The sequence below is a fragment of the Myotis brandtii genome, unplaced genomic scaffold (genome assembly GCF_000412655.1).
Source record: "Myotis brandtii unplaced genomic scaffold, ASM41265v1 scaffold744, whole genome shotgun sequence".
NCBI classification, from domain to species: Eukaryota; Metazoa; Chordata; class Mammalia; order Chiroptera; family Vespertilionidae; genus Myotis; species Myotis brandtii.
In genome coordinates this window covers 291742-315480 of record NW_005370965.1, presented here as the reverse complement: position 1 = coordinate 315480, position 23739 = coordinate 291742, and the positions used below count along the sequence as shown (strand labels likewise).

General features: G+C 47.8%; 1 protein-coding gene across 1 annotated transcript in view; it reads left to right on the top strand.

The window, feature by feature from the left end:
- The window catches only part of INPP5D (inositol polyphosphate-5-phosphatase D), a 101138-nt gene extending 87854 nt beyond the window's left edge, over positions 1–13284 (top strand). The window contains exons 23-27 of the mRNA XM_005882944.2: positions 2725–2874; positions 3716–3812; positions 5657–5923; positions 9970–10582; positions 12173–13284. Coding sequence (XP_005883006.1) covers positions 2725–2874; positions 3716–3812; positions 5657–5923; positions 9970–10582; positions 12173–12175 — 1130 coding nt within the window. The 3' untranslated portion in view covers positions 12176–13284. The remainder of the gene's footprint in view (positions 1–2724; positions 2875–3715; positions 3813–5656; positions 5924–9969; positions 10583–12172) is intronic.
- The last annotated feature ends 10455 nt before the right edge of the window (positions 13285–23739 follow it).

Here is a 23739-nt window from a genome sequence, read left to right as displayed (position 1 = left end):
CCTCTCTCCCTCTCTCCCTCTCTCTCTCTCTCTCTCCTGACTCTTTCCCCCTCCCGCCCTGCTTTCCACTCTGAAAGCAATGGGGAAAATATCCTCCAGTGCAGATTAGCAACAACAAAATCACAAAAAGATGAGAGATGAGGAGGCCAGAGTGAAAGCAGTGACAGTAAAAATGGAGAGGACAGGATAAATTTGAGAGGTGTTAAGAAGGGAAATGGTTGCCCAGCTGGCATGGCTCAATGGTTGAGCATTAACCTAAGAACCAGGAAGTCACAGTTCAACTCCTGCCCTAGCATTAACCTATGAACCAGGAGGTCACGGTTCAATTCTTGCCCTGGCTATGGGCTCCATCCCCAGTGCGGGGAGTGCAGGAGGCAGCCAATCAATGCTTCTCTCTCATCATTGATGTTTCTATCTCTCTCTCCCTCTCCCTTCCTCTCTGAAATCAATTTTAAAAATTTTTTTAAAAAGGCTCCCTCTCCTTTCCTCTCTGAAATCAATTTTAAAAATTTAAAAAAAAATAAAGAAAAGAAGGGAAATGGTTTGGCCTTGGGAACTGAGGCAAGTGGGTTGTTGAGGATGACCCCACACTTCTGGTTTGAGCAACTGGGTTAACGTCTTGTTTCCTGATCTGGGTCAGCTGTGGTGAGGAACGGGCACAGGAGGATGACAAGGCACAGCCAGAGAAGTGGGAGGTCAGGCTGTGGCGTTGGGGACACTGTCAGAGTTGGTTTGCAAAGAAGGCAAGGTAATGATAGCAGATGTGCCGAGAGACCCAACAAAATAAAAACCAAACAGCGGTCCTTAGACAGAGTGACTCGGGGACCATCCGCGTACTTGGAGAGGCAGTGTTCACAGGCAGTTAGGCGAGAATGGCGGTGAGGAAGCAGAGGGTGTGAGGCAGGCGAGAAAGTGAACCTGGTCCAGGAAGGGGGTTTGTTTTCTGTGGAGGAATTTGAAGGTGCTCAGTGCTGATGGTGGAAGTCAGGAAACAGAAACAGGCAGAGACACGAAGGGTGCCTGTGGGTGTTGGTCGCCCCTGTGCAGGCTCTGCCAAAGCCCTGGGACTTAGGTACAGTCACTGCCCTTGTTTGCAGAGGTGAGGACATGAAGTGACTTGTTCAAGGTCATGTAGCTACTGCGTGACTTTGACAAGCTACTGTGTGACCTTGACTTGAACCTAGGCAGCCCAGCTCCAGAATCATTCCTTTTACCCCTTCCTAGTGTAGCACTAGAAAGAGGGTCCCTGAGCCAAAGCAGGGGCGGGCAGAGCCTGGGGAGTGTTCTGGCTCCAGATCTGAATCTCCTGTCCTTCTCAACGGGGCAAAGAGAAAAAGGATCCATGTGGATGCCGGAATGTTTGAAGGTTCAGTGTCAGGAAACAGGAACTCAGGTCTGATGGTTCCATTTCCTTGATCAAATACTGTATTCTTCCTTTGTTTGCTCTTTTTGATATTCATACTCACAAACAGCAAATCATAAGAATAACAAGGAAAAAAATCGACCAGCAGTCTCATTCCCCTCTACAGAAATCATTTTTATTTTGGTTTCACACTTCTATCCTCATCCATAGGCATAGGTCCTAGATTTCTAGATTTCTAATCATCACAAAGATACCATTTCTATTCTGCTTTCCTCGCCTCATATTAGATAAGACCCATTTTCCACAACCCTCCTACATGGTCTTTGTGATTGTGGCTTTTCATGGCTTCATAGTATTCCATGGATTTGCTGTAGCCTCATTTTTCACAGTCATCTTTATTACTGTTATTGAGGCTCTGCCAGTTACTTTTATTAGTGTTACCAATAATGCTGAGATAATCTCTTTGGGGACATTTTTATGTTCTCCTGAAGCTACATTTTTTTATTCTTTTGGATCATCTTCATCTTCTTAGGATGAGTTCCATATTTGCTGGTCAAAGGGTATACATATGCCCATGATTCTTGGCCCTTGTTATCGAACCGGTTGCCGGAAAGGCTGTCTTGCCATGTGGACCTTGCCACGTCCCAAGGTCCAGGTTTCCCTGAGCCTCGCTGGCGCTGGGTATTTTTCTTCCTTCTGTTTTGTGCTAAGTTCATGTCTGTGAGAGAGTCTCTTTGTGCTGCTTCATTTGCATTTGTGATGGCTTTCGAGGCTGAATGAATTTCCATTTATTGAAATTAACCAGCTACAGTTCTCTTTTGTGTGAAATGACTGTTTGGGTGATCTGCCTCTTTATCTGCTGGGGATTTAATTTTGAGGAGTTCCTCCTGAGTTCAGATAAAATCCCTGCTTTGTGAAGCTGACTGCAGAGAATGGTCCCAGTCAATCATCTCAATTTCCTATGGTTTTTTTCCCCTCTGTGTAGAAGTTTTAAACTTTTATATTCTCTTACCTGCCAATCTTATTTTGTCATTTCTGACATAGCTTCAAGCCTTAGAAAGTTGTCATTCCCTCCAGCCAGGAGATTAGTGTTTAATTCTGTTTTTCTGCTGGATTACCTATGATTTAACTTTTTTTCACAGCAACTCATCTACATGGAGTTCATTTGCTATAAATTTTGAGATGTTTTCCCAGATTGCTGAGGGGTTGTTCTAAAATGTTTATTTGATGATCCCTGCCTTAGCCATCATCTTGAATGACTGTCTTTGGTGGTAGAACTAACTCTCCAGGCCAAATTCATGGTGTTTCTCCTGCAAAATGGCAGGGTCTTGACATTACTGTTGTCACCTCCGTGTCCCCAGGCGAGGGCTGCATTGCTCTGCGGTTAGAGGCCACGGAAACACAGCTCCCCATCTACACGCCTCTCACCCACCACGGAGAGATGACAGGTCACTTCCGGGGGGAGATCAAGCTGCAAACCTCCCAGGGCAAGATGAGGGAGAAGCTGTATGGTAAGTGGCCATGACCCCCCACCCCCAGCCCTCGTCAGCACTGCGGGGTTAGACAGGAGTGAGGGTTCTCTCGGCAAAGCTGTTGAATATTCTCTCTGAGAGCCGGGCATCATCCTTGTTTGGTAGATGGGGAAAATAAGGCACAGAGAGTTTAAGTAATTGACTGAAGGTCATATACCAAGAAAGCAGCCAGCCCAAGGTGAAGTGCAGGTTCACCCAGTGCCAAGCTGAGATTGTAAATGAGATGGGGTTCTGCCTCACGTGGACAGTGAGACAGCAGGGCTCACTACATGTGGACCCTCTGGCACCCTCGGCTCCTCAGAGGGCGCTGGGCCATCAGTGGTGCTGCCTCCCATGGATGTGGCCCCCCTTCCGCCCTGTGGGAGCTCCTTTCTCTAGCAGGACTGTGGGTTGGAATGAGGAGGTGTCAGCACCTCTGCAACCACACGTCAGTCAGAAATGAAGACAGGGTCCCAGCTGCCCACAAAGAGGTTGGCTTTGGTACTGGAAGCTCTGCTGGAGCCGCCTTCTTCTATTTGTTTTATTTGGATCTGCCCAGAACAACTGGCTTGTTTTGTCCTTTGCCAACACCAACAGGTGGGAAATGTCACATGAAATGACCCCTCTGGGTCACACGTGTCAATTCTCCTCCCTCTGAAGCTGACAGGCATAACTAATCAATCACTGAACTCGCAGGAAGTGTCAGAATCTTGCTTAGCCTGCCTCCCCAGGCAGCAGTATTCACCGTCCGGCTCTGGCATGTCAATGGAAACCTCTGCCATCCTGGCCCAGACCTGCACGCTGGGCCCTCACATGCTTCTTCCTGGCCCTTTCCTTGCAGACTTTGTGAAGACTGAGCGGGATGAGTCCAGCGGGCCCAAGAGTCTGAAGAGCCTCACCAGCCACGACCCCATGAAGCAGTGGGAACCTGCCTCCAGGTAGGGCAGGGGGGTTGCCAGGGCTTCACAGACTAGCTGGCCTCGCAGACCCAGCACCAGAGAGGGTAAGTGGAGCACAGAGAAACTGAGCTCAGCCAGGAGAGGCGCTGTCCTGACCACAAACCCATGTCTCTAGGGGTTAGTATGACTGCACCAGGCCTGGTGACTTCTCTGTGTTGGAAACTTCAGTTCTGTTCAACAAACATGGGCTGAGCACCTACTATATGAAGGTTCTAGAGAAACCAAGGCAGATTAGGTGCCATCCCTGACTTAGGGACTCATAGCCCCACCCAGGAAAAAGCATCTGCGGAGATGGCTACGTGGAATGGTTGCCGTGCGTCCTGGGGACAGCAGTCTTGGCTCCGTGGCCACAAACCCCATCCTGTTCCTAGGGGAGAGGCCACTGGGGGAAATGAACGCAGGCTGCTCTTGGCAGAGACTGGGCTGGCAATAACCCGGAATTTAGAAAAGTCCCCAATAACAGAGTCACCCCAGCTCTGACGTGGTCTCAAGTCCCAGAAAGAAGCCCAAGGCTGTCATGGTCTCTTACCTCCCGAGGGAGCAAAGTTGTGCTGTTTGCTGAGCGAAAATCCAAAGCCTCTGCAGAGCCCCCTGCGCTCTGCCCCTGCTGGTCCCCACACTGCCTGTCCTCCCAGCCAGCCCTCGCACACGCCACCCACCCACTCAGAACATGGGAGCTCACGTCTCCAGCCCGTTCCTTCGTCTATGTCCAACCTCTGAGGGCTGTAGCCATGGATGCTAAAGTATTCCCACTCCATCTTTTTCTCCCACTGTTACCCATCAATGAAAGCATCACAGCTCTCACATGTCTGCTCTGCTCCAGAGTCAGGGTCAGTGTAGGTCTACAAATTATTTTCCTTTTGACTAGTATTAGAATTAATATTTGTTAAGCAGGCACTGACGGCTGAGAGTGAGCTGTGCACAGAACCAGACTGGCTGAGCAGAAGGGAGCTGGGAGGCTTCGTTATAAACTGAATACTCAGAACTCTGCCTGTTCGTTCTCATGGCAGCCCTGTCTTACAAGGATAGCACTTCTGTCACCAAGAGGCAGCACAGTGTTGGTGTCTCAGGTCTCCTCACCTGGGCCATCCCCTTGGCAGCTTTCAGCTGACTTCCCATGTTTGAGACTCCAGCCTTGACCTTTGTCCTCTCATCTTCAAATGCCCACATGGCCACTTCCATTCTCACGCCTCACACACAAACGCTGATGTGTATCAGGTGGAGCTCTCCATTTCCCCCACCCCAGCCTGCCTTCCCCCACGGTCACTCGCCCCACCAGCCTCAACAGCTTCTCATTCTGTTCTCCCCACTTGCTCATAGGCCCTCCGATGGTTCCTGGAACAGTTAAGGGCCATTGCAATTGCTCTTACCACTGTCTCCCCCGCTTCCTTCTTACCTGCCTCCTCAGATAGGCCTTCCCTGGCTACCCTATGCCCAGTGGGTCCCAAGGCTCCTGCAGTCTATCCCTGCCCCTTTTGTGGCTCTCATTCAGACTTCGGCACTGTATAAACCCCATGCGTCTCAGTCACTGAGTTTTGTTTGTCTCCCCGACCAGATCTGAGATCCATGAGAACAGAGACTATGGCTGCCTTACTCACAGCCATATTCCCTCTGCCTGGCCCAGGGTCTAATGCACACTAGGCACTCAGAAACTACTTTGTTGTATGAATGAATGAATGAATGAATGAATGAACGAACGAATGAACAAATCCACTGCCCAAAAAGTGAAGGAGTTGAGGAGATCCTGAGGGGTCCTGCAGAACAGCAGAAAGCACCGTCCTCAGGCTGGGACTGACTTGTGACTTTGTATGTCTCCCCCACAGGGTCCCTCTCTGCAGTGGCTCCAGCGTCACAGAAATCATCAACCCCAATTACATGGGGGTGGGATCCTTTGGGTACATAAAACAGACCCTGTCCCCTGACCAGCAACCCACAGCCTGGAGCTATGACCAGCCACTCAAGGACTCCTCCCTGGGATCTGGAAGGGGAGAGACCCCTCCAACACCACCCTCCCAACCGCCCATATCACCCAAGAAATTTTCATCCTCCACAGCAACCCGGGGCCCCTGCCCCAGGACACAGGAGTCAAGGTGAGTGTTCTCTTCACCAAGACCTCTCCCTTCCCTACGTTTTCACTGCGGGGAAACCCAGCCCTAGAACAGAAGCTGCATGAGGGCAGGGGTGTGGGTCCACTTTAGTCTCTGACTCATCCTTGGGACCTGGAGCACAGTAGACACTCAAGAAATACTTGTGGAATCTCCAAGTCCTACCCTATTAGTGTAAACTTGATTTTTTTAAATAGAAAATTTTAAAGATACGGTCAAGAAAAATACCCTCCTATAAAAACTACATTTATTGAAAAATACATTTCTATAACCAGTGAACCCTTTAGGCAATCTCTCACTCCCTCGAGGCCCCTGGGGCACAGAGCTGGGAATTTCCATGTAGAAGTTCCTCTCCAACACCAAGTTCCCTTCTCTCTTCTTAGCCACGAGGTGTCTGTCCCCAGGTGCAGCTTTCCCGTCCCTCCTGTTAAGGATAGTCAGCAAAAGCCACAGCTGAGCCTGGGAATGCCAAAGGGAGAGAGCAGCTAGCCTGCAGAGGGAGGGGCTTTGGCCGTGAAACTTCAGCAAAGGCCAGGAGGTTAGAGAAAGATGGCTCAGACAGCGTGTGTCAGGAGGAGGGAGCCAGGGACAAGCCCAGGCCAGGTAGCCAAAGCCATAGCCACCTCTTATACGTGCCACTGTAACCAAGCAAACCATTCATAAGCATCTCATGGAAACATAAGATAGGGAGCCGTGCAAGTTTCTAGTAACCATGGATGACAGATGGAAATGGAAAGTGCAGAGCCCAATTAACAATGATCAAAGATACACAGATTATCATTAACATCATCTTTCCTTGGTGGCTGTCTTTCTTGTTTATAATGACTTCTGGGGGCTGCTCTCTTTTGTGAGCACTTACGTTTCTTAGTGGTATTTTCTGTCACTTCCTAGTAGCCAGGGAAGGGAGTGTTGTCTAACAGTATTCTCCCTCATCTCACCACTTTCCCACCTTTTTGAGGGGCAGTTTACAGTTTTATTCTTTAAGCTTTTTATCTAAAAAAGTTTTTCAATATATTTTATTGCTTTTTCAGAGAGGGAAGGGAGAGGGATAGAGAGTTAGAAAAATCGATGAGAGAGAAACATCGATCAGCTGCCTCCTGCACACCTCCCACTGGGGATGTGCCCGCAACCAAGGTACATGCCCTTGACCGGAATCGAACCTGGGACCTTTCAGTCCACAGGCCAACACTCTATCTACTGAGCCAAACCGGTTAGGGCTAAAAAAAATTTTTAATGGATAAATGAATGGAAGGAAGGAAGGAAGGAATAGAGGATGTAGCAGGTGGGACAGGAGAGGACAGGACAGGATAAGTGTGTGGGAAATGTGTTCCCTCCAGTTTCATGGACAGTGACAGCTTCGGAACAGGGACATCTGTAGGCAAGGGGCCCCCAGGGTTGCAGTCTGAGCTCACTGCTCACCAAGGAGGTGATTAGAGGCAAGAAGCCAGCAGCTCCCACCCCTGCCTGGAGCCCTCTTAACTGCTCTCAATCCCTGGCTCAGCGTGAGCAAAGCTGTGGAAAAGGGGGTGTCACCGGCATCCTCCATGTCACCTCACCATTGCTCTACACCCAAAGTAGGATGACCAGCCATCCCAGTTTGCCCAAGACTGTCCCTTTTTTGCACTAAGAATCCCACATCCTGTGAGCCCCTTGAATCCTGGGCAAACCTGAACAGCTGGTCACCCACCGAAGTCATGTGGTTAGAAAGATGGCTCTTGTGGGTAGGGGAGGCCAGGGGATTGTCAAGGGCAGGAAAAAAAGGAGACATATGTAATACTCTTTGTAATACTTTAAGCAATAAAACAATTAAAAAAAAAAAAAAGAAAGATGGCTCTTCTCAGCCCCTGCTCGGTGCTTCACTACTTTAGAAAAGAATGGACTCCAGAATCAATCTGTGAAGTGGAGTCCTTTAGCCACAGGAATTAACTCTGTGCCATGGATATTGGTTGGTTTGCTTACTCCACAACCGTGGCCTACTATGGGAATTGGTTTCCTATCACCTTTGGTCATGGAAATAAGACTTTTACATTTCTGTTGTGATTTTCCCAGTCTCCCCTGCCCCAACCAAGCTTTCCCCTCTGCAAGAATGACAGCAGCCCCTCCCAGAGGCAGAAGTTGAGTTGCACCATCTCTGCTCTTGTCGTTGGGGAGTGAGCTTTGGAATTAAAAAAAGGCTCACATCCAGGGCCCTGCCCCTGATTCTCGGAGGCAAGTCTCTCCTCCTGCTCAGTCACAGAGAGTGGGCTGTAAGGTGTCAGATGTTGAGTTTTTCTCTTCTCCTTCTTGCCTTTTTATTAGAAGCTGATGGTCAGTGCCCCTGGTACCTTCCCACACCTTCCTTCCTGGGGCTAACTCATAGCAAAGGTCTTCGAGGTTCCAGACGGGGACAGAGGGTGGCCTGTGGTGGAGAGGCAGCTTTCCAAAGACTTCCTTCAAGGCTCCAACATTCCTAGTTATACAACTGCTTCCAGGTCTTTCCAAAGAGGAATGAGCCAAAAACTGAGTTGACAGTCAAGCCCCCATTGGCATGTCCCCGAGGCTAGTCTCCCCGACACCCCCTGTCATCTTGTCTCATTGGCACCTGGGCAAGGATGACATCTCGCCCGCCCCCTGAGCCCACACCTTACTCCCCAAAGAGTCTGTTCGCCATGGCTTCTGAGCAGCGTTTCAGCCCATCCCATCAGTGAGAAGTGCCATGGCTGAACAGTCCGTGGGTTCCCAGGGACCCACATTTTCTTCACGACAGCCTCCTTTTTGCAGAAAGTAGATACCAGAGACTCTCCAGATTATGCCATTGGCCAGAAAGTAACATGTGGTCCCATTCCTGGTTCTCATAATTTGCTCTGCAGGAAATCACCTCAAGTAAGAGCCATAGAAGCCAGGAAACAGACGGAGGCAGCGCTTCCCTGCTTTGGCCTATGATAGGCGCTCCCTCTCTGGCCGCAAGTCAGCAGGCCCACTTGCTTGCTGCTGGCCTGTTTCCCCATCTCTCCAGGTTCCCTCTGATTTCCAGTGTGACCACTGTGCTTTCCTTCCCACCCTACGTGAGGCCATGAAGGAGACTGAGGTCACTAGGAGCTCTCCAGGCAGAGACTGTGCCTTAGGAAGAGAACTATGTTAATTGGGAACATCGGCCCCTGAGCCCAGATTTTGTCCTGTTCACTGCTGACTCCTGGGCCTGGGGCACACAGTGGCTCATTCATATCTGTTAAATGGCACTCCTTGACCTGGGACTCTCAGGTAGCACAGATGGTGGCTGAGGGTGTCTAGTCACCTGCAAGGCTTTCATTCCCCTGAGGGTCAGAGCAGAATTTGCTAGAGACAGCAGAGAGGCTGTGGGATCCTTGCGGGGAGCCAGGAAGATGGATCTGTTAGCAGTAGTGAGGGGCAGGCTGTGGAAGGCAGGCCTCTCTGATGAGGACTGAGGGGCCGGTTTTGATACTGGCAGTGCCATGTAAGCCCTCTTCCTCTTCCTACAAATCCTTCAGCAAACTCCCCTTGCTCACCAAGGCTCTGGTGGCAAATGTCCAGGCGACAACTGAGATTACCTATGTGACCATCAACATATGACTAACACAGTTCCTTTTCCTTTCATTTTTAATATTTTAATTTATTTCAGAGAGAGAAAGATAGAAGGAGAGAGGAATGGAAACATCAATGATGACAGAAAATCATTGATTGACTGCCTCCTGCACGCCCCCTACTGGGGATCGAGCCTGCAACCCAGGCAGGTGCCCTGACAGGGAATCACACCATGACCTCCTGGTTCATAGGTCGATACTCAACCACTGAACCACACCGGCCAGGTTCCTTTCATTTTTAATTTTGTTTTTAATTGAGGTAAAACTCACGTAACATAAATTACCCATTTGAAAGTGAACAATTCAGTGGCATTCAGTATTTCATAATGTTGTGCCACCATCGCCTCCATCTAGTTCCAAACATTTTTATCACTCCCCAAGGAAAACCCATAGGCTTCAGGCAGTCATTCCCCATGTGTTTTCCCCATGTGTCCTCTTCTCACGTTCCAGGCCCAGTGACTTGGGGAAGAACGCAGTGGAGCCTTTGCCTCAGGAGGACCCCAAGCTGACCAAGCCTGAGATGTTTGAGAACCCACTCTATGGATCTGTGTGTGCTTTCTCTAAGCTGGTTCCCAGGAAAGAGCAGGAGTCTCCCAAAATGCTGAAGAAGGAGCTCCCACCCTGCCCAGACCCAGGAAGCTTGTCTCCCAATATCCTGCTCTCCAAAGCCCAGGAGCCCGAGGGCAACAAGGGGACAGGCAAGCCGGTGCCTACACCTGCACCCACACCCTTCATCAGTCCTGCGCCTCGGCTCCGCTCCTTCACTTGCTCGTCTCCTGCCGAGGGCCGGCCGGCCACAGGGGACAAGAGCCAGGGGAAGCCCAAGGCCCCTGCCAGCTCCCCAGTCCCAGTGCCAGCCAAGAGGCCCATCAAGCCTTCCAGGTCAGAGCTGAGCCAGCAGGCCCCGCCAACCCCGGCCCAGCGTCCTCCCCTCCCACTCAAGAGCCCAGCCGTCCTACACCTGCAGCACTCCAAAGGCCGAGACTACCGTGAGAATGCCGAGCTCCCCCACCACGGCAAGCACCGGCCCGACGACACACCGCTCAGCAGGACTGCCATGCAGGTGCCCTGGGCTGCCTGTGGGGGTTCATGTGTGTGCGCGTGTGTGTGACACAATAGCCATGCTAAGGAGTGCATGCACGTGAGCCATGTGCACATATGTGGCACAACCACCATGCCCAGGAGTGTGTTCGGATGCACAAGCGAGTGGTGTGCATGTGCACATGATACAACTACTGTGCCTAGGAGTAGTGTGCCTGTGAGCTCATGTGCATGTACCTGCATGTGATATAACCTGTCATGACCAGGAGTATGCTCAGGTGCACATGGGCTGGCATGTGTGCATGTGAGTATGAATGTGCATGATCCGACCATCCAGCCTAGGAGTGGGTTCTAATAAACAGTGGCTCTGGGAGCTGTTCTGTGAGGAAGGGGTGGAGACGGGATTTGAACCCGGGCCTCCTGTGTCAGGCCCATAGGAATAAGGTTCTAGACATACGAAGAGCCTAGCCCTAGCTGGATTGGCTCAGTGGATAGAGCACCGGCCTGCAGACTGAAAGGTCCCAGGTTCAATTCCAGTCAAGGGCACATGCCCAGGTTGTGGGCTTGATCAGTGGGGGGCATGCAGGAGGCAGCCAATAGAAGTTTATCTCTCTCATAGATGTTTTTCTCTCCAGGAGGCAGCTGATCAATGATTCTCTCATCATTGATGTTTCTATCTCTCGCTCCCTCTCCCTTCCTCTCTGATTAAGAAAATAATTAAAAACAAACAAAAACAAAGAGCCCAGATCATGTACATTTCATTCTTATCATCATTAGTATTAGTACTTAAAAATTTCCCAGTCCCCTTCCTTTTCATAAAATAGATTTCTTTTTTAGCAGAACTAATAATGCTTAGAACAGATTGTGGGGCCAGAGTGTCTTAGGTTTGAATCCCTGTTCTCCAGCTTCCTGGCTCTGTGCCTTGAGCCTCAGTTGACTCATCTGTAAAAAGGGGGCTATTAGTGGAACCTGCCTCATAGGCTTATAAGGAGGCTTAAATTTTATTATATACTAGAGGCCTGGTGCATGGATTCATGCACTGGTGGAGTCCCTCGGCCTGGCCTGCTCCCTCTCACAATCCGGGACCCCTCAGGGGATGACTGAGAGCTGGTTTTGGCCCGATCCCCACAGGCCAGGCCGAGGGACTCCACCGGTGCACGAATCCGTGCACTGGGCCTCTGGTATGCATATAAGATCTCTGGTTAATCTTTTTCTGCCCTTCCCCCTCCCCCCTTCTCTCTGAGATTCATCAATCTTTTCCATGCCTGTGGTTTCTGCTCCCGCGCTGAGCGTCTGACCCCTGGTGGTCAGTGCACATCATAGCTACTGGCTGGTCGGCCAGTCACTTAAGCTTTTATATATATAGATTATTGCTATATGTAATCGTGTACATCTAAATTATGTATTTACATGCTATATAGTCCTATAACATATGCATAGAACTATATAACATATATTTAAGGTACTTAGGCCTTTACTAAGTGTTGGCTCTTTTCAGCACTCTGTTAAAGGAATCCTGATCTAGACCACAGCGTGCGGGGACATGGGGCCTTTGGTTAAATCTGGCCTGGTGAGAATGCAATGCTGACAGTCTTCTGTCCTTGGCCCACAGTGAAGGCCCTGGTGAGCTTCGGTGAGATGTGAGCCCAGAGGAGCAGCACAAAGCCACTCGGACCCTCTCCTGGGACTTCCTGTTGGCCTCTCCTACCCAGCTTCCTGTGCAGGGCTTCGGACTTTTCAGGAGAGGCCAGCTTCTGCATGGTCGGCAGAGTGTGTTGGCTTCGAAACTTGGCCCCAAGTGCTGAGGTTGGAAGGAAAAGCACACCCGAAGGGCAACAAACAACTCGGGCACCTGGGCCCCCAGCTTGATCTTGGTACTTGGGACCCAAGAACCTTGTTCCGATTATCATTTTGAAGAAAGGAACTAAAGCACTGATTTCCAGGTGGAAATATAAATAATAATAATATCAATAATAATAATGGCTGCATGTACCACGTGCCAGGTACCTGCTAAGTGATTTACAAACATTATGAGTTGAGTCTTCTTCAGCCCAGCAAAACCACGTTCCCAGATCCCCCAGTTCAACACAGTATGTTCTGAGTGGTTTGGACAAAGCATTAAACATTAAGGCCAGTGCCCTCCTGGAGTGAGACAGGGCTTGGCCTGCAGGGAGCTGGAGAGTCAGTATTAATTTAGGGTACAAGAAACCTGACCTGGACACAAACTGCCTTAGCTAAAGCCCCCAGGAATTTGGGCAGAGCTGGTGCCGAGATCAGGGGTCTCTCTGGGTCCTCTCAGTTCTTTATTCTGAAAAAGGACAATCAGCGCTTTCTCTCCGTGGGAAGTGCAGCTTCAGCCTGGGCTAGAGATGCCCAGGCCTGAGCCAGATCCCCCATGCCCTCCCTGATGTGGGCAGCCACCACCAGGCCAGCCCCCAACACTCCTCCCATCATGCTAATACCTGGCTGCCTGGAGGGTAGGCCTCTTGGTGCCCAGCTCTCAAAACTGTGCAGCCTTTTCTTTGAACTCTCACGGCTTTTGGCCCTGCTTCCTTGGTTACTAGCATAGATCGGTGACGTCTTTCCTTGTTTTGCTTTTTCACATAACAGAATTAATGCAAGAAACCAAATCCAGAAAAGTGTGTGAGTGCCTGAGACTGGATATGCACCCACATCCCCTTGTGTGCAGTCTGTGTGATCAATAAATTGTGCCTCTCTCACTCAGCTCTCATCCGTGTGGCCTTTTTTCCTAACATTCAGCCACAAACAATGCTTCTAGGCTGTTGGGGATGTAGAGCAGCAGCAAGGGGAGGGGAGGATGTTGAGGTTAACAGTGGTGATGGGCAATCTGGCTAGAACCAGTTTGAAGTTGGGCCTGGACCAGGAACAGCAGTAGATGTCACACATCTTCGAGGAATTCCAGGCACCTGCAGCTGCCCAACTTCCACCAGAGTCATCCCCACAACCACCACCTGCTGTCCTGCACTCACAAGTTCCTCCTGGCTTTTGTAAGTGTTCATTGCTAAGCTCCAGAGACAATAGACACTCCCCAGGTCGTGGGCCTTCAGCTCCCTGAATTTGGGGACAGCGTGCACTGCCCACGGGTCAGGGAGTGGCCCCCGTGCAGAGAGCCAGAACGGGTGCTGCTTGGCCTCACCTCCAGGGTACTTTGGCCTGGGCTGCTGTTCCCACCACCTCTGGCTACTCAGCCTCTGCTCTGTTTCAGACTGTAAGGGAGTGGTGTTCTTGGCAGCCACGGAGCAAACCATTCACTGGCCTTCAGCAATGGCCTGTGGAGGCTGCCAGGGTGCACTGGCATGCTGGGAGTGAGAACAAAGAGCTTGAGCTCCCACCTTCACTGAGAATGAACATCCCCACCCTCACCACCATTTTTAAAGGTTCCCAGGAGAAGCAAGTTGAGCAGCAGTGTGGGGTGCACCTTGGACTCCTGGTCATCTTTTACTCTGAGTTCTGGTGGCCTGAGCAAGCCCAGAGCCCGTTATGCCTCTCGCCAAAGCTCCAACACAGACGTAACTGTGCAGGAACCTTATTTTCTTTAGCCTTTATTTTGATTTTCTTTTGCCTTTGACTCAAATTGGCTTTACTCAGCACCTTGACTCACCCACCTCCCTCTCCCTTGCTTAATCATTAAGCAAGGTTCTGGTCAGCATCCAGTGGTCTTAGGAACAAGGTCCTGGATCTGTTGATCATAGAGACAGTTTTCAATCAAATTGAAGACAATATCTTGGCCTCAGTTGTGTTTTAGCTCTTGACCCAGGAAAGCGGAACAATCTCACAGAACAAATTTTTGTGAAGCTGGACAGACCAACTCCAAGGCTGAAATCAGGACAGATGCAGTAATCCATTACCCCCTACCCTAGCGCCAACCAATTACTAGAGACCAGGACCCTAACTCCTTTAGTTGCCATGATTAATGATTTTTTTCCCCTCTATAATCCATGCCCCAGTCTTTGAGCATGAGCTATCTGCGACTCCGGGCATGGTGCCATTTCCTTAATAAATCCTTACTTTCTTGGCTGCAAACTCCTGTTCATACCTTATTGGGCATTGATGCATGCAGGCAAACAGACCCTTTCTTTTGGGTAACACAGGCTGTGTGAGCACCAACCAGGCTTTGTCTATAAGCTGGTGGACAGCAGAGCCCGCTGCAATGACTGGAACTGAAACACCGTGAAATTGAAAAACTTTTATCCTTGTGCCTTTAACCGCTCAGCCCCACACCCAATCCTCGAGATCCCTCACCACCTATGTCCCTGAGTTCTGGTCATCACCATCTATTGGGGGCCCCTATAGCCAGATTTCTCTGTCATCTCTGCTTTGCTCCCAATCCTAGGCCTCCCAAACACTCCTACAGCAGGATGAGAAGGGACCCCATAAATTCCTACCACTTAATCACCTAAGTAATTTATAGACAGTCCCTGATTTGGGGTGGTTCGGTGGTTTGGTGGTTCGACTTATGATTTTTTGACTTTACAAAGGTGTGGAAATGATACACATTCAGTAGAAACTGGACTTCGAATTCTGAATTTTGATCTTTTCCCAGGCCAGTGATATGCAGTACCATACTCTCTCGCGATGTGGCTGCTAGCCATAGCTCCCAGCCAGGCACTCCATCTCCAGGGTAAGCAGTCAATATTGTGTTGTTAGTGGCTTTTGGATATAGTTTTCTGAGCACCTTTAAGGTAGGTTGGGTGAAGCTATGATGTTTAGTAGGTGAGGGGTATTAAATGCATTTTCAAATTACGATATTTCCCATTTGCAAAGGGTTCATGGGGTTGTAACCCCATCATAGGTGGAGGAGAATCTGTATTTTATGTAAGCTTTTCTTCACCAAGTTCCCAAACCAAGCAGGCGGGTTCATGAGAAAGCTTCCTCACCAAAGTGCCCCACACCCAGATAAATTCTGCAGTCTTTTGAGATTGCGGAGGCTGCTACAGTCACTTTTTTTTTTAAAGAAGCAAATTTTTCCTTCTTTGCATGATTATATGAATGCTGGTTGAAATCAGCAGATTTTGTGCCAACAGAAAGGTGTTGTTATATAGTGGATATTCTCTAATAGCCCCTGGATGGGCACCGGGCACCCTGCTCGGCCTGGAGGCCAGCAGCTGCCCCGTTTCCTAGGGACTGACAACCTTCGGACTCCTCCTCCTTCCTGGGTTTTGGTTCTCTTCCATCCTGATAGGAGGAAATTAGTCTTTCAGAAAAGCTCTCTCCCACAGCTACCTCCCCTAACTCTAGCCTATAGGTTCTCTCTTCTCCTGTCCTTAAAATAGCTGCCTTCTCTACGCAAGCTAATTTCCATGGAGATCCAGCTATCTGGGGGCCTAGAAGCTTTCTGCAAGGCAGCAAACCCAGCTCTCAGCCTTCACTCCAACAGAAAGAGACCCTTAGTAATACAAATGCCTGGTCTCACCCGCACAGACACTCCCCCACCCCCCAATGTGCGCGCGCGCACACACACACACACACACACACGCAAGCACGCACACACACACACTCCAAGGTCCCTTTCTGGGAAACCTGCACTATGTCAGAACAACACTGGCAGGTAAAGTCCAGGACAGTTGAAGAACTTTCATCCTTGTCCTTTTAACCGCTCAACCACTCCTCAAGGTCCCTGACCACCTTTGTCCCTGAGTTCTGGTTGTCACCATCTATTGGGGCCCCCTCCAACACACACATTATTATATGAACAGATTTTCATGCCTGTTATTTTCTGTTTGAGTAACTAATCTTCACTGGTCAGTTCTCTCTCAGGTCATAGTCTGGGCTTCTCTGTGAGCACTTTTATCCCCGCCATGTACAGCTGGCAGTCTTCATTCCCTCAACCACATACATGTTGATGGAATGTGATTGGCCTTGGGAGTCAACACATTTATTAAGGGGACCACGGGTGGTGGGGGAAAGGGTGGTACATCCTGGGCTGTGGGGTCAGACATAATGGAGTTTAAATATCTTATTTTTCATTTCCTAAAAGTATGATCTCATACTGGGCACTTAGGTCTTCTGAGTCTCAGTCTCCTCCTCTTTAAAATGGGGAGAAGGGTGCCTAGTGCATGGTGTGGTTGTGTGGATTCCTGAGCTCTGGGGAAACTCAGCCTGCCTTTTTAGACATTCATTGACACACATTAACTCTAGCCCCTCCCTCTCCCCCCGAAGACAAGATTGGGAGGGAAAAGATCCAGGCAGCCAGGAGGGAGGCAGCTGAGCAGGCACTGTAGGAATGTCCTGGAAGAGGTAGGTAAAGGTGAGAGGTAGGTGTAGGCGAGAGCATGAAACAAGTCAGGCAAGAAATCAAAGGGAGGGTTGAGACTGGGAAAGCCTTGAAGACAAAGGGCAATGAGAGGCTAATTGAGGCCAAGGAGGAGTTAATTGAGGCCAGGTGTGCTAGTTGAAGCCAAGAAGAAGCTAGTTGAGGCCAGAGGAACTAGTTTAGGTCAGGGAGACTGGTTAAGACCAGGGGGACTAGGTTAGGCTTGAGTAGGGGATAGCTGAGGTAGGGCAGGGGTGAGGGGCCAATTGGATAGCTACACATATCAGAGCTGCTCAGATTGCCTGAGCCAAAGGGAGTGCACCTTGAGGACACATAGGAAGTCCTTGTGCAGGTGCCCAGCCATGCTTCTCGGGGCAGAGCTGACCAGTGCTCCTTGCCGTTTGGACGTGTTGGCAGTTCCAGTCACCACACAGCAGTTCTGTGCCCTTGGCAGTTCTGGATCAGCCTGTTCCTGTGAGACTCAGCTCCAGCACTCCTGTTTCTCCCTCCTCGGGCTTCTTCCTCCTTCCCTTACCACATAAGTGACCCCTGGCCCATGCTTCATCCTGCAGAGACTCGAGCAGACAGTGACAGGAGGTGAGTGAGGTGCCAGATGCAAAAGGTAAGTGGCACTCACTCTCAGGTGCCCACCTGAGCTTGCACTGTCTTAAATGTAGTGCCCGATGCCTCACTTGCTTCACCCCAGCCCTGGCCTGCAGAGAAGGTGGGAGGAGGGAGCACTGGATTCCTGGAGGAGCTGAATTGCTGTGAAATGACAGGGCGCAGGCTCTGCAGCACTGGCAGGGCCCCGGGAAGGAGGGGGAGGGGCAAAGGGGCATATGGGAGAGCCCTCCTTTGCATTATGTAGAATCCTGTTTTTGTGCATCGGATATAAACTGAATTTTCATGCCCAATTTTGAGCATATCCCCAGAAATTGTCTTGCTTCAGTTATTTTAAAAGAGCCTTCAGGTTAGGTAGTGACCAACAGCCCAGACTCTGGAACCTGTAATCTGGGCATGTGCCCTGACCAGGAATTGAACCACAATCTCCTGGTGCATGGGTGGACGATCAACAACTGAGCCACACCAGTGGCTATTATACTGTCTCACCCACCTGTTGTCTCCCCACACCCACCCCCCAATGTGGCTTATTATTTGCTCATCCAAAATATAAATATATTAAGCCCTTCTGTGTGCTTGTCATAATATTATATATATAATACCCTGACAAGGTTTTTTTCAGACAATAAAAAGTATTCTCTCCAGATCATCTTATTACTAATAAACACTGGCCCACCCTAAGGCCGGCTTAAGAAACCCGTATTTTCTGATATGAAAAGATGTTAAATGTCACTAATTAGAGAAATGCAAATTAAAACCACAATGAGATATCACCTCAACCGTGTCAGAATGGCTATTATCAATAAAACAACAAACAAGTGCTCATGAGGATGTGGAGAAAAGGGACCCCTTGTGTACTATTGGTGGGAATGCAGATTGGTGCAGCCACTGTGGAAAGCACTATGGAGTTTCCTCAAAAAATTAAAAATGGAACTGCCTTAAGACCCAGTAATTCCACTTCTGGAAATATATCCAAAGAAACCCCAAACACTAATTTGAAAGAATATATGCTCCCCTATGTTCATTGCAGCATTGTTTACAATAGCCAAGATATGGAAGCATTCTAAGTGTCCCCTGATAGACAACTAGATAAAGAAAATGTGGTACATATATACAATGGACTATTACTCAGTCAGAAAAAATAATGAAATTTTACCATTTGCAGCAACATGGATGGACCTAAAGGGTATTGTGCTAAGTGAAATAAGTCAGACAGAGAAAGGCAAATATCATATGATTTCACTTATGTGTTGAATTTGAAAATAAAAATAAATGAATAAATAAAACAGAAACAAACTCTTAGATACAGAGAACAAACTGATGGTTGCCAGATGAGAAAGGGACTGGGGCATGGGTAAAAAAGGTAAAGGGATTACGAAGTACAAATTGGTAGTTACAAAATAGTCATGGGGTTGTAAAATACAGCATAGAGAATATAGTCAAGAATATTATAATAACTGAAAAATAAAAGAAAAGAAAAAGAAACCCAAGTCTGAATTTAAAGCATTTTTGCAGTCATCTATTGTTACATAACAAACCACCCCAAAACTTGGTGGCTTAAAACAACAGCGACACTTTCTTTGCTCACAAATCTGCAATTTGGGCAAGGTTTGGCCCAGCTCCACTCACGATCACTGCGTGGGCTCGAACCATCTGAAGGTTCATTCATTCACAGGTCTGATGGTGGATGTTGGCTGTCAATGGGAACACCTGTGGTCTCACCACTGAAGTCACGCAGAATCACTTCTGCTGTCTCTTACTTAAAGAAAGCCCACATTCCAGGGAAAGAGAAGTAGAGTTCACCTTTTGATGGGAAATGGGTCAAAAAACCTGAAGACATGTTTTAAACCCCACATCCTTGAAGAGAAATGCTGATCTTAACTGATGGGCAGCCAGGAGAGGAGTCACACTATATCAGTGATGGCGAACCTTTTGAGCTCGGCGTGTCAGCATTTTGAAAAACCCTAACTTAACTCTGGTGCCGTGTCACATATAAAAATTTTTTGATATTTGCAACCATAGTAAAACAAAGACTTATATTTTTGATATTTATTTTATATATTTAAATGCCATTTAACAAAGAAAAATCAACCAAAAAAATGAGTTTGCGTGTCACCTCTGACACACGTGTCATAGGTTCGCCATCACTGCACTATATGATACACAGGAAACTTCTTTAAAATTCTCCTTATCATCTCTCTCCCAAGGAACCATGTGTCCACACTGCGTGGCAGCCCTCAGCTCTTCTACTTTCTCAGTCTCCCTCCCTCCCCTCTCCATCCAGCTCTACTGTCCTCTCTCTATCCTAGCTCATGCAATCTCCACCCCCCTTTTTTATTGTTAAATTTAGACTTTCACATTTTCCCTTTCCCCATGGTCCGTTTTATCAATTTCCTCAATGGAACCTGCAATAAGTCTTTCCTTCTAAGGAAGATAGGAGGGATAGGTTGTTGTTCTTTAATATTTTCATGTATGTATATGTGTATGTATATGTGTATGTATATGTGTATGCATTTGTGTATGTATATAGTTTCATACTAGTATTAATCCAGTACTTGAGATAGAGATCTTTCTATGCACATAACCCATGAATATAAATAGATGCGCCTGAATGTATAGGAAACAGGGCACATTCAAGGGAGACCTTAATTAGAAGGCTATTTACAGAGATGCTGGCAGACACGTGAGAATTACCCAAGGATGCTGAGGCATCCAGGGACTAGCAATCGCAGGGAGCCATCATCTCCCTTAGATCTGAAGGGTCCAAGGGTGGTATTACCAAAGGCAGTGAAGAGCTGGAGCCATAAAAGAAACCAAGAATAGTAGGGAGACAGAAAAGGTGTGAGTTAAAGATACCTTGACCTCCGTCTTCTCCTGACCTTTTATTCCTATTGGCCAAACCCAACCAGAGGCCAGAGGGCAAGGGAGCCCTGGTGGTGGTACTGTCATAGGGGTTAGCCTCCAGACTGAGAAGAGCCGAGAATGGATGGGGAGGACAGTGCAAAAGGAGAAAACCCAAGGCAGCTCATTGCAGAAATGAGTAAGATCACCTTTTGATGGCAACGCTTTCAAACTACACATACATTGGGAGGAAAAGATGTTGGGAGGACCACATGTCTAAACAATTAAGAAAAACAGACATTGACAGCAATTGGCATGACAGCCATTCTTAATTGCATGAGCTAATGAAGTGGGATCCCTGGCATGACTTACTCCAGAGTAATTTATACTTGGCTTAGAAAGCAAATGGTTTTTATAACAGATTTTTCTCTAATTATGTTTCACTTATGTTAATACGAGGCTTTGATTCCTCGAATAAATACCACAAAGCAAGATGGCTTGAAAGTACACTGAGCACCAGGTGGGAGCCAGACTGGGGTTTGCCCTTCGCTGCACACCGTGCAAAAGTAAATGGAAGTTTTTGCTTTGGCTTCATGGGGCCTGCTCTCTGCAACTAGTTTGTAAAGGCATGAAGGGCCACTGCTGTATCTCTTGCTTCTTCTGGATCCCTCTGAAATAATAACACTCAGACTTTACCGTGTGTGAGTATCTCCCAGAGAACTTGTGGGAGTGCCGGTTCCCAGGCCCACCAGTGTGGTGGATTCCCTTGGTCTGGGCAGGGCCCAGGAATCTGAATTTCAACAAGCATTCCAGCTCATTCTGCTGGAGGTCAGTGCATTACATTTGGGGGAATGCTGTTCAAAGGCTGGCCACACGATTCATACACAGAGGAGGCAAAGTGGTATGATAGATGGAGTGGGGAAATGATTTGGGGTCAGAGCTGGGTTCAAATGCCAACTTCACCACTGGTGAGTTGAGGCCACTTATCTTCTGTCATCTGCAAGAAGGTCACAATGCATGTACACTTGGAGGTAATAACTGAAGATCGAAAACCATGATTAATACACAGTGGCACTCACTGTTTGTACCCAGAAGCTTCTTGAGCAAGCCTTTCTCAGGGTGATAGGGCTCTGGGAGTCCTACCTTGAAGACCCATGAGAACCATCCTGAGATACTGTATTTCAGTGATGGCGAACCTATGACACGCGTGTCAGAGGTGACACGTGAACTCTTTTTTTTGGTTGATATTTCTTTGTTAAATGGCACTTAAATATATAAAATAAATATCAAAAATATAAGTCTTTGTTTTACTATGGTTGCAAAGATCAAAAAATTTCTATATGTGACGCGGCACCAGAGTTAAGTTAGGGTTTTTCAAAATGCTGACACACTGAGCTCAAAAGGTTCGCCATCACTGCTGTATTTCATGCATTTCAGAGTTTTTGAGGCTCACTCTTTCCTTGTTACACTCAGGAAATTACTGTTCATCCTGCAGCATATGGATAACAGGTTTCCTACCCATTCTCTCTTGCTGTTGGCATCATATCATTCGACAATATGGTGTTAACAAAAAATATTAAAACTAGCCGTGTTAAATTTTTGGTTCTGGTTCATCTTGTAGCATGATGAGAAGGAAAATCTTTTGCACAGCCCTAGTGGTGCAGAAATGTTAAGAAATTATTCTAAATATAGACTCCCAAGACAGAGGGACTGTTTTATGTCATTCTGTGATTTCTTTTTCACAGTGTGTTCTGTGTGCTGGAATACAGATTTTTAATGAAGCCAGAATGCTAAATGTAAGTGAACCTTTGCTCTCTGTTCATTGCAAAAGGCATTTGTTACATTTAATTGTCTGTGCATCTTAGCATCAGACCCCCGAGCAGCAAAGCAAAAATCAGACTTCATAATGCAACAGCCTTGATTACGCCCAGAATCTAACTACCACTGTGGGTCTTTCCTAATCTACTTAACTGACCTTCAGTGAATACATGTACAAAGAGTTTCTAATTGTTCATCTTAAATCACCCTAATTGGACATGAGTAGGTGATAATATGTGACTTGAGGAATATTTTACATAATATAATTACTAATCCTAGATGATACATAATAAGCTTCCATTTTTTCTGCCAATAAATAGCCTACGAATTCTGCTTGTTATGGGAAATAAATTTGAACTGCAAGCTGTTCCAAGCAAGCCGTTCAAAACATTTACTTAAAACTTAGGTACAAAGTCTAGTAGCCTGTTAGTGGCTACAAAATCTGAACAAGCTCTAGATCCATGCTTCTCAAACTTGGGTATCCACAGACTCACCCAAGGGGCCCCCTTGGCAATGCAGGTTCTGGGGCCACCCACAGAGTTTCTGATTCAGTAGTTCTGAGGGCGGGGTGAGGTGAAACTTGGAACAAGCGTGTTAAAGAACTATGCAGGTGATGCTGATGTAGCTAGCTGGGGACCAACTAGTCCATATTTCCTGGAGGTGTTCCTTCTCTCTTATATGTACCTGCCCATCCCCTTACCTGTGAGCAGATTCCTGACCCAGGCAACCTCTTCAGCACTGGCCGGGAAGCAGGTATATATCTAAGATTAAGGAATATTCAACTTCTCTTGACCTGATCATGACAATTAATCACAAACAAGGTAAATTCTTGAAAATCCAGCAGGTTACCTATCTCAGGGATTGTTCGGAGAAGGACTAATACCGAATGCTTTTGTGCCAAATGGAAGTTCGTTGTCATATGTGTTCTGTACTCGATCCTCACTACTCCATAGGCTGGGTCTTAAGTGTATTTTATAGAGGAAGAAACTAAGGTTCAGGGAGGTTGAGGCACTTGGCAAAAGTCACACAAGAAAGGCGGAGAACCACGTCTCCTAACCGTGCCTCCAATCTCCAAAGCTATTCTTTCTAACAGCATGTTATGAGTTTGGTTACAGCCCTGGCTGGTGTTGCTAAGTGGTTAGAGTGTCGGCCCGCACACCAAAGGGTCAAGAGTTCAATTCCCGGTCAAAGGCACATGACTGGGTTGCAGATTTGATCCTCAGCCACTGTTGGGGCACGTGCAGGAGGCAACCAATTGATGTGTCTCTCTCATACTGATGTTTCTCTCTCTCCTCACACTCTCTCCGTTGCCCTCCCCACTTCCTTCCACTCTATCTAAAAATCAATGGGAAAAATATCCTCAAGTGAGGATTAACAAAAACAAAATTTAAAAAAAAAAAAAGAGTTTGGTTACATTGCCAGGATATTTGAAGGTGGGTTAAGCATTTTACATTAAAAATGGGGGGGGGGGGGAATTACTTCTTGGAATTAATTTACATGTAAGAGAAAATTACTTATGTATTCTTCTGCAAAGAAAATGATTAAAACTCTAAGAGAAGTCTCCCTCAGTCTCTATTTTCAGACCTTTTACAATGCTTTCATACCTATTACGGGTAGGTATGAAA